Source organism: Solanum dulcamara, chromosome 3 (assembly GCF_947179165.1).
Source record: "Solanum dulcamara chromosome 3, daSolDulc1.2, whole genome shotgun sequence".
NCBI classification, from domain to species: Eukaryota; Viridiplantae; Streptophyta; class Magnoliopsida; order Solanales; family Solanaceae; genus Solanum; species Solanum dulcamara.
In genome coordinates, this window is record NC_077239.1 from 78,854,407 (window position 1) to 78,865,260 (window position 10,854).

Consider the following 10,854-nt stretch of genomic DNA (forward strand, 5'->3'; position numbering starts at 1 on the left):
ATAATAAATAGAGTCAATGGTACTTCGACTAGCACGCATCACAACTAGTACTTAATGCCTCTCTTTGACAGTTGGACAGGATTATTGGCAGTTTTGTTCAAGTCCAAGTTCTTGAGTAGTTCTACAAGTATTTTCTTTTGTTGTTCCTTACCTCATATAACAACAATACCCAGTCCCACAAGTGGTTCAGTGGAAGGTAAGTGTGTACCAAGCCTTACACTACTTTTGTTTCCGTTCCTTAACTCATATGTATTCTTGAAATCTCACTGCATAATTCCATCACATGTCAAATTTACTGTTTACAGATTTGAATATGCAGTAGCATTACAAATTTGCTAGCTGTGGACCAGCAGAATAATGTTGAGCATATCTATACATTTGATATGTTGTTACATGAAATTGTAGATTGTAGGAAAACTATATTTATTGCAGCCCAACTTATGAGATAACGAAAACTCTAAGCTCTCCTCTGTCTCCCCTTGTTACACGTGTATCAGAATCGATGTAGGTAACTTCAAACTCACCACTTCCTCTATTTGATGGTGGCCTGAGCTGATCTGGTATGCGAGGCACCTCTAATGGTGGCAGCTGAGATAAGTTCCCGGTGGTCTTCACTGTAGTTTTCTCGAATATAATCTTAATCATAGATGATCCTATTTGTGGAAATGTATAACCATGATGTGAGATATGAAAACTTTAGAACTTTTGTACTGCAAAAAGAGAAGCAATAATACCAAAATTGTTGGTCCAAAAGATGTGAGAATACACAGAACCAACCTATAAGTTCAAATTTGTGGGCTAAAGTGGCAGTCGCTTCAACAGGTGGGAAAGGCCACGGAGCACCTAATTCAAGCTCCACTATGTTGTCAAAGTCCTTGCTTAGTACATCAATTCTTTGAAATACCTGATCAAAACAAACCAGCCGGTTATGCTACCGTGTATCAATATATATATATATATTAAGGTTGACAAATAGCAGTGAATTAGAACACTCTACATTGTTCTGCAGTAAGGTAAAAGAAATGGACATATTGATCCTTATAACTGCAAGGCAAAACTATGGAGAAATGTTCGACATCAAATCTAGGATAGGACTCTAAGAATGAAACTTCTTAACCTGAATACAATCAAGGGCTGATTTACGTTGAAGGTAGCAGCTGCGGGTGCTACCACACACGGAGGGAGAGAGAGTTGAAAATTCTTTTCAAGTATATATTTATACCAAGTCTGACCTCATCACAATGACGTAGTGGGTGCAATGGTAATCCAAAGTCACTTAAAATCCTAAATCCCCCTCCGAATATAATGACAAACTATTTTTGTTCTCTTCATAAAATGTCTACCGTAATCATAATAGATGTCCAACCGACCCCTCTGTATTCTCTTTAATTCATGGTTACCCAGTGTATGCATGTTTGTAACTGGAGACGGGCAGAGGCCAGCTCTTACAGAATTAAATGGGTCCTCTTAGCTTACCTGACCAAGAGTAATTGGAAGAAGTCTTCCAGTGGGCGGTCCAGGACGACTTCCACCAAGAGTACGAGATGAGAATGCACTGCTGTAAATCAATTTCCACCTCCCTTGAAGTTTATCAAGATCAGCTGCGAGATCTACAGCTCCTGCACAAGATTCAAGCTCCTTGGCAGCCTCATCCGCCTTCTTTAGATCATCTTCACTTGCAGCAAGACCTCTGTTTAGCCCAGAAACAGCACTCTGCAAGTGATCAACACATTTGTCAAGAGGAACCTGACTTGCTATAATTAATATAATATATAACAAAGGAGTACCCATGTCTCTATAGCTTTAATGGCAGATAATTTATATGGATATGTCATTGTATGAAGGAATAAAAAATACAAAGATCAAATTCCACGGGAAAGAGATAAAGACTTAAAACAGTAAGAAGAGATGGGAAAATATTTGCAACCTCTTCCAATGACAATTATACTTAACGATGATTAAATACTAATGATGCAGCCAAATATTTGACCTAGCCAAGAAAATGCTATGTAGTGGAGATAGGCATAAGCTCATGGTGACAGCAACATCAGTTGCATACATCTTTGCCTCCAGATCAATAACCATTCCGTTGCACTTAGATGTGCTAAACCACAAGATTCTAAGCAAGCTAATTGGCAATTGAAACAGGACAGTAGTATTTTCTCGTAAGAATACATCCTTTATTTGTTCTTAGACATTGCCATTCCAGCGGTGATTTCTGTAGTCAGGGCCAATCCAAGAACTGAATATTGTAGGACAAAATACATTCCAACATTGGAAGCAATATCTGATCTTCATTAGTCTCTTAGTCACTCAGCCTCAGTGTCTGACCAGATCCTTCAATGGTACAAAATGGTGGGACAAGTAGTAATTTTTTCTGTTGCAAGGGTGTCTAAGAACATTTAAATGGAGAGACATGGTCAGTGAAGATTCATTCACCATTAAAGAAGCCAAAGTCGATTACGGAAAGGTTACAGAAGGGAGTTAGACTATATTACGAAACCCCCTTGTACTCAAATACCAAATTCTGAATGACATTCAACATTTATGTATCAATTTAGAAGATAGGAGCAGAGGTAGATTTTGCCTTAATCCATCATTTACCTCATCACACTTAATCCCTCAGTGACTCGAGTTGTTTAGGTGGTAACAAACAAGTTGAGTATCACTTGGATAACAATGTACTTGCATAACAGATAGCCCAAAAGAGAAACCAGAAATCAATTCAATCCAAATACTCCAACAACAAACTAGTTGGGTCAGCTTTGTATCCATTCCCCTCGAATCAACTTTCGAGAGGATTCATCTTAATTCAACTATTTTTATGTTGACTTACAACCTACCACAATTTAAGCAAAGAAATTAATGTTTACAGGGAAAAAGAAAAATATATTAAAGTCGGCTAGCCTATGTTTCACAAGATAGTGAAATTTACATAAGACAATTACCAACAATCAAGACAAAGAATCCAAGACACACCCATCAAAGGAAACATAAATAACTGCAAAGGCAAGTAAGAACAAACAGATTAATTCAAGAAAATAACAAAAGGGGGTCAAAAAGATTAGATTTTTAAGTACCAATAACTTGAGTTTGAGAGACCCAATAAGCTCAGCTTTATCTTTTTTACTACCAGGTAGCTCAATAAAAGTGACCTCATCAATACCCGACTGACAAATTAAGCTTCTCTTGCTGTCATTGCTCTTTTCCTCTAATAATCTTTGACTACTTCTCTTGCTTCTTCCGGAGAGATGACACGGGAAAGATTGGCAAGAATTTGGTGAAGAAGATGAAGAGTGATTGTGAGAAAGGGGAAGCCTAGAGTGAAGTAGAGAAGCCATGGTTGAGCTTCAATTTCAGAAAAGGATCGATCTTTTGTGGAGTTTGTGTAGTTTACAATTTTCTAGTTTTGTGTAGAATCTAAAAGCTAAGGGACCCTCTTTTTTTTTTTTGAGGTGGGTCACCATTCGATATTCACATGAGAATTCAATGATTTTTTATTTTTTTTATATTTGATGAAATTTAAATTATTTTGACAAATTCACTTTAAAGAATAAAGTATTTTTTAATAAAAGTAATTTAATATTTAGAAAATTCGAATTCAAAATTTGTGATTAAATATAATGGATGTGAAGCCCATTTCTTGATAATGTTAGTGGTCGAAAATAGTGCCTTATGATTAGTATAATGGGTAGCAATGTGGGACACCATGAGACGTGGAGATGCTTGTAATGGCACATTTATAAATCATATTCCCTTTGGATATATGGTATTCTGCATGGCGTAGTATATATTTGATATAAATTATTATATTAGGATGTTTCGTATATATTTATTTATTTAATTTTATATAAATTAAAGTATTTATTTATGTACATATTTATAGGTAAAATATATAAATATCAACTAAAATCAAATTAAAAGCTATGTTTATGTGTTATGATAAATAAAATATTAGAATAAAGTTTACTTTGTTCTAATTTCAAAAAAACAAAATTCCAATCTATTAAAATCCAAATTTTATCCAAACGCTCAAATTTGAATTTTTTTGAAAATATTCCAAAAACATCTCATTTTCCCGCTCATTCTTTCATCTCTAATCTTTTCCTTTCAACCAAATACCTCAAAAACCTTTTTAGTTTTCACCTTTTTTTCTCCAAAAACCTTTAAAAAAAATTACTACTGAAATGTCGACGGCAGCATCAGTTCGCCGGCTAAAGGACCGTGGCGGCGCCGGAGCCAAAATCAACCCGCCGCCATCCACCACCGCCGCTAGACCTTCCAAATCACTAACCCCACTTTCCAACAAATCGGCTGCCGTTATTTCCAGCGGCGGCGAGAGTCTCAGGAGGTCCGCCGGAAAAGAAAATCCGAGACCCACATCGCGTGTTCGAGCAGCAACGGCGTCGTCCAATCAAAAACCGGCACTTCGTGCCATGCCGAGAATCGATAAGGCGGCATCGGGGACGGAAACAGCAGCTGACGGCGGAGAGGCACGTGCCGAACCACGTGCGAGGTGGTCAACGTCTGTGCCTAGAGGTAGGAGTTCTAGTCCATCTGAGTTTTCTAAAACCTTGTCGGATATTCGGAAAACATCTAGGGTTTCGGGGAATTCTCGAGGTGTGAATGAGAAATTGAGTGAAAATGGGAATAGGGTTTTGAAGGAAATGGAGAAAAGTCGTGAACTTTTGGGGAAATTTGATGTAAAATCTGAGAAAATCAACATATCTGAAGGAAAAACTTCTAAATTTTTTGATAGAGAAGAGCTTATTTCAAGCTCAATTTCAGTTAAATCAAGTCTGGTTAATTCGAATGTGAAAAATCCTACTTTAGAGGAAGTAAAGTTGAAATCTTTGGTTGAGTCTAATGTGAAAGAACCAAGATTGCTGACCAAATCGAATAGCTTTTCTGGAGTGTCGAAAGAGAAAAGTGAAAATGAACAAGGGAAGGTTGGTTCGAGTGTGAATAAGTACCCAAGTAAGCTGCACGAGAAGCTTGCATTCTTGGAAGGGAAAGTGAAGAGGATTGCAACTGATATTAAGAGGACTAAGGAGATGTTGGATATGAATAATCCTGATTCTTCAAAGTTGATAATTTCAGATATTCAAGAGAAGATATCAGGGATTGAGAAGGCGATGGGTAATGTAGTTGATGGTGATGGGAAACTAGGTTTGGCGAGTAGCAGTAAAAATGAGAGTGTGAATGCTGATAAGAAGATATCTGGTGTTGAGAAGGTGATGTGTAATATAGTTGATGGGGATAAAGAAATTGGTTTGGTGAGTAGCATTAGAAACGAGGACATGGATATTAATGAGAAGAAGGAAGCAAAACCCGAGGATAATGGGAAAATCTCTGTGAAGGGAATAAATGTAGAGGAATTAGAGGCGAGGTTGTTCCCTCATCATAAATTGTTAAGAGACAGGACATCTTTGAAGACATTAATGGGCTGTACCAAAAACAAGGAACTTGAATCTGCTGATTCAACTATTGAAGTGAAGTCTGAGAAGAAATCTGTTAGTCTTATTGATGAGAATCCTATTGCTGTGGAGTTCTTGGCTTCTCTTAGTAAGGAGCAATCTAAAGTTACTACTAGGTGTGAGAATGCTTGTTTACAGACTTCTAATGTTCAAGATGTGGATGATGCAGTAAGTACAGAAAACCAAAACTCTTCTTCAAAACTGTTCAAAGGAAAAGAAAGCGTCGACCATCTCCTGGCAAGTGATGAGAGACTTGAAAGTTTTGATGCTCAAGAGAGTAAACAAGAAATGCTCATGGAGGAAGAGACAGAAGATAGTTCTATATGTGAGCTCAATGAGATTGGCCGTAAGACATCTACAGGAGGGTGGTTTGTCTCTGAGGGAGAATCTGTTCTCCTTACACATGACGACAGTTCTTGCTCCTTCTATGATATTGTGCATTGTGAGGTATTATCTGCATAGCTTCCCATTCCTCTAAATATCAAGATGTTAAATGAACCCAAAAATGACTCTTATCTCCTATTTGTTTGTGCTTTGGTTATCGCATTATTCCATGTTGTTACTGTTCTTTCTTCTCTATGGTGTGTACTGTTTTCCATCTCAAACTGTTTCGTCGTTGTTACTGCTTTCATTTTATGTATTCCCCTTTTCAAAATGCTTTTTTTAAAGCTGAGGGTCTATTAGGAACAACCTCTCTTTTTCTACGAGGTTGGGGAATGTTGTTGTTGTTTCCTGTTAAGTCATGAGTCTAATATTTGACTTTAATGATGTTATGGGCTGTTAAGATTTATATGAATTTTGGAAGGCTAATTCTTCAGCTTCTAAGAATAGTCTCCTTGTAACATTTGTTATCATTTCAGGAGAAAGCTGAGTACAAACCTCCTGTTGGAGTCTCATCAAATATGTGGAGAGATTGTTGGATAATTCGTGCTCCTGGTGTAGATGGTTCCTCAGGGAGATATGTAGTGGCAGCATCTGCAGGAAATTCCATGGATTCAGGGTTTTGTTCCTGGGACTTCTACACGAAAGATGTACGAGCCTTTCATGTTGATGATGGATTTAGTAATACAAGAGCAGCCCTTGCTCCATTACCCAATAATCCAATGTATAGGAGAAATACTCTATCCTCAATTATGGCGCCTCAAAATCAGCAATGGTGGTACAAACCTTGTGGACCGCTCATCGTATCAGGTGCTAGTTGCCAAAGAATGGTCAGAACTTATGATATCCGTGATGGAGAGCAGGTCCTGAAATGGGATTTACAGAGACCAATGTTGTCTATGGATTACTCTAGTCCTTTGCAATGGAGAAGCAGAGGAAAAGTAGTTATAGCTGAGACAGAGGGTCTTTCTTTATGGGATGTCAATTCCATAAGTCCTCAAGCACTGCTTTCTGTATCATCCTCTGGTCGGCAAATTTCTGCGCTACATGTAAATAACACAGATGCTGAGCTGGGTGGAGGAGTTCGACAGAGGTAAAACTGATCTAGTTTGCCTAATTTTCACTTGTTATATCCTTGCAATAAATTGGAACATGACAAAATTACTTTCCCTCTTATGCCTCTATTTAGTTTCTTCCGTACCTTGGATATGCTTCTTCTTGAACATATGCTTTTCTATACTGAACCTATTGTAATCAAGTTTCTCTTGATAGAAGAAACTTTGCACTGTTACATCAAAATTTGAGGAGATTGAAAAGAATTTCTTGTATTGCTTGTTGGTGATTGAATATGGTTGTGGAGCTGTAAAAAAAAGATTCAAGATTTGCATGTTGATGTTGGTACCACTTGATATTTTCCAAAACCAAGTTAACATTTGATTCTTTATATGGCAAATGAATCATAAACTATATGACGGTTCAAGGAAAAAATTATAGCAAAACAGGTTTTTAGCTCTAGGTTTGGGTAGAAAGCTAATAAGTGTACCATATCTTATCATCCTTATTAGTTTCATCCAAGTTGTACAATTCTAGCTTTCTAACTTGGAGTAGTTCGGCGGTAGTAATATGAAGATTCTTTTATACCAAGCAGAGCTCTGTAGTCACTAATTTACATGATTGGCTCAAAGAGTTTTCTGTATGCTGTTTTCTCAATATCGAGAAAACACTTAGTGTAATCCCATAGTGGGGTGTAGGAGGGTAGAGTGTACTTATACCTTACCTACCTTGGGAAGTAGAGAGGTTGTTTCCATTAAACCCTCGGCTCAAGGAAAAAAGTTAAAAGCAGGTTAGAAAAAATAAGTAATAGGAGTAAAGAAGTCATGGAAAAATAGTATAGAGAGCATGTCAAAGCATTCTGGAAAAAAGAAAAGAAAAGTAATTACTACAAAATAATACGATGCAAGAAAACAATAGGTAATAACAAACATCGAAGGACAAGAAACTCCCAGAGAAACACTATGACTACTAGTATGGAAATGTAATATGGTTAACAAATTCTCATTTTAGTTCAATTTGTAGCAGAGCCTTTTCATCTCTATCAAAAGTTCAAACCTTCATATTTTGATGCAGGGCTAGTTCCTCTGAAGTAGAAGGAAATGATGGTGTGTTTTGCACCTCTGATTCCATCAACGTTTTAGATTTCCGTCACCCTTCTGGTATAGGCTTAAAAATACCCAAGGTTGGTGCAAATGTTCAGTCAGTTTTCGCCCGTGGTGATTCCTTATATCTTGGCTGCACTATCGTGAAATCCGCAGTGAAAAGGCAGGTGTCTTCTCAAATCCAGCAGTTCTCATTGCGCAAGCAGAAGCTTTGCAACACCTATGTATTGCCAGAATCAAATGCTCACTCCCATTACATGGCTTTAACACAAGTTTGGGGAAACTCAAACCTTGTTATGGGAGTTTGTGGATTGGGATTATTTGTTTTCGACACAAATAAGGACGATGCATTGCAGTCATTAAACACTTTGGATCAAAACAATGAGCAGAATTTGAGAGAAGCAATTGGACCAGATGATTTGTATTCACCTTCTTTTGATTATTTATCATCTAGAGTTCTTCTCATCTCAAGAGATCGACCAGCGATGTGGAGGTATATGTTCTAAGTTTTATTTATCTTAGGTATAGTTTGTTAAGATATTTTGTAACTTATTATGCTTGATGATGCCCCTTCTAGTTTGAGGTTTTTGGTGTGTTCTCTACTGTAATACATTTTTTCAGTGTGGAGGAACTATATAAGATTTCCCCTTATAGCAATGATGAAGAATTGCTAATTTATGACTTATCTTTGATCAATTTTTTTCCTGTTAGTAATATTTTTACTTTTACTTAACGTAAATTTTGAGCAACTTTTGTTGCACAGATGCTTGAAGCAGGTAGAGTAATAATAACTACTACATTCGTTTCAATATATGTGACGATCTTTTCTGTTTAGTTTGTTCAAAAAAAACATTAACTTTCTAAACTTGAAAACAATTTATCTTAACTTTCAAGTGTTCCCTTATTGAGGTTTTTTTTTATAGCTACATAAATGTTAGAAAATGTTAAAGATGAAAAACTTAAAAAGTCTTAGAATCACATAAATATTATGACATATGTATAAGTCTAGGGGTGTTCACGGGTTGGTTGTTGGTTAAAATTAAAATTAAACTAATTTAATCGGTTTTAAAATTATTAAAACCAAACCAAACCAATTAATACGTCCATCGATTTGGTTGTTATTGGTTTTGGTTTGATTTGGTTCGGTTATTAACTATACACAAAAATTAAAAAAAATGATTAGTTCAAAAGAAAAGAAAATACAATAATTCATTAAAAAAATAGTCTTCATGTCATTTTGGATCTTATAATTTTTATACCAGAACTTTAATTATGTTTAACTTTTGTTTATATTGTTAGCTTATCTAATGTACTAAACTACATAAACTTACTAAATAATGTATAAGCTAATGATATGGTTGTACAAATAAAAGACATATCATACCTTACTATTTAAAATTAGTGTGCTATATTTTTTACATAAAAATTTGTTCATAAAAAATAATATATTATGTATATATAATTATAAAAAAATATGTATATAATTTGTCAGTTCGATTCGGTTATTTTTTCAATTTTTTTGAACAAAATCAAAATCAAACCAAATATTATCGATTTTAAAAAATGTAAAATCAAACAAAGCAAACCAAATAAAAAATTAATTTAAATCGTCTTTTATCCAAATTATGAATATCCTTACTTATAACTATAAATTCCAAAAATCTTCATTTTTTTTCTTAGATTTTGTCATATAAATTAAAACGAAAAGATGCTACCTACTTAGCAAACAAGTTGACTTATTTGTACCATCTTTCTAATATTTTACTGATGAGGTGAATGATATGATAGGTTTAATTTTAGACAGTTATAAAATTCACCCAAATTAAACAGCAATTTTCAAGTTGAACTGTTTGACTTAAATGTGCTTTCTTTTTTTCCTCCCAATGGCATATTAGTAAACTGCTTAATTATTACAATAATATGTTGTTAACATCATTGATCAGGCGCCCAAATTATATGTAAATCATGTGATTATTACTCACTGGTCGACTATGCTACTTTTAAATTAACTTAGGATAATAATTATTAGTAGGATACAACTTTAGTGACAACACTTTTTAAATTTGACTTCACTTATATCTAATAGCTACTGCTGATCACAAAACAAGGTAAGGATTTAATTTATATATATTGATAATGTAAAAAATTATACGATGAGCCAGTTTAATAGTTTATAACAGATTATTTATTTTGTTAGTTTATAAATTATGTTTATTTTAGTCAGTAGCCTATCGTTAGAAAATGAATAGTACTTACTAATATTGATAAAGTAGGTATAAAACGTTAAATCATCCCCTTTTTTTTAATATTAAATAAGTGAAATCATGGTTGATTTTTCTAAAGATCACTCAACTAATAATTATTATTTCAGAAAGTCATATTTCTTCTTAATTTTAATTTTTTTAACAAAAAAATGACTTTTTGAGATAATAATTATTAGTTGAGTGATCATTTGAGAAATTAACTCTGTAAAATATAGATATTTATTTTTAAAATATAATAAAAAGTAAAAGCGGATAGAGTCACTATATGACAACTTCTAATATCTTACGCATTTTAAAGTCAAATCTCTTAACAATAATTTTCAATTATTAAATAATTTATTGTTGCCTTTGACAGCAATCAATCTCTGTATGAAGACTCTTTTAATTAATTCATTATTTTAATTTTGATTTATTGGTTTTGTCATTATAACAAATAGTATGATTATATCACTTGCGGCCAAATAGTCCCTTTTAGCATTTGTTAATAACTGTACATTGAACTCAACTTGTTTAAAGTTGAATTATTATTATTTTTTTGTAATTTAAAATAAGAAAAAAAATGCCCAAATCCTAATC

General features: G+C 34.5%; 2 protein-coding genes across 2 annotated transcripts; one reads left to right on the forward strand and one right to left on the reverse strand.

Moving 5' to 3' along the window:
* Window positions 1-252: 252 nt before the first annotated feature.
* On the reverse strand, window positions 253-3,422 carry LOC129883161 (plastid-lipid-associated protein 6, chloroplastic). The gene is made up of 4 exons (XM_055957756.1): window positions 3,081-3,422; window positions 1,477-1,713; window positions 778-904; window positions 253-653 (listed from the first exon to the last, which is right to left on the reverse strand). The coding sequence occupies exons 1-4, from the start codon at window positions 3,339-3,341 to the stop codon at window positions 439-441; spliced, it is 840 nt and encodes a 279-aa protein (XP_055813731.1). The 5' UTR covers window positions 3,342-3,422; the 3' UTR covers window positions 253-438.
* A 658-nt stretch (window positions 3,423-4,080) lies between these two features.
* LOC129883162 (KIN14B-interacting protein At4g14310) lies at window positions 4,081-8,671 on the forward strand. Its single transcript, XM_055957757.1, has 3 exons — window positions 4,081-5,924; window positions 6,338-6,951; window positions 7,986-8,671. Exons 1-3 carry the CDS (start codon window positions 4,188-4,190, stop codon window positions 8,518-8,520), a joined length of 2,886 nt encoding a protein of 961 aa, XP_055813732.1. The 5' UTR covers window positions 4,081-4,187; the 3' UTR covers window positions 8,521-8,671.
* Window positions 8,672-10,854: the final 2,183 nt, after the last annotated feature.

What these genes read in the sequence shown, in the direction of transcription:
- LOC129883161 (XM_055957756.1), bottom strand. Translation starts at nt 3,341, where the DNA reads ATGGCTTCTCTACTTCACTCTAGGCTTCCCCTTTCTCACAATCACTCT. An exon ending in TTCCAATTACTCTTGGTCAG is followed by an intron (nt 905 to 1,476) that starts GTAAGCTAAGAG and finishes TGTTTTGATCAG; the next exon opens with GTATTTCAAAGAATTGATGT. An exon ending in CCACAAATTTGAACTTATAG is followed by an intron (nt 654 to 777) that starts GTTGGTTCTGTG and finishes TTCCACAAATAG; the next exon opens with GATCATCTATGATTAAGATT.
- LOC129883162 (XM_055957757.1), top strand. Translation starts at nt 4,188, where the DNA reads ATGTCGACGGCAGCATCAGTTCGCCGGCTAAAGGACCGTGGCGGCGCC. An exon ending in ATGATATTGTGCATTGTGAG is followed by an intron (nt 5,925 to 6,337) that starts GTATTATCTGCA and finishes TTATCATTTCAG; the next exon opens with GAGAAAGCTGAGTACAAACC. An exon ending in GGTGGAGGAGTTCGACAGAG is followed by an intron (nt 6,952 to 7,985) that starts GTAAAACTGATC and finishes ATTTTGATGCAG; the next exon opens with GGCTAGTTCCTCTGAAGTAG.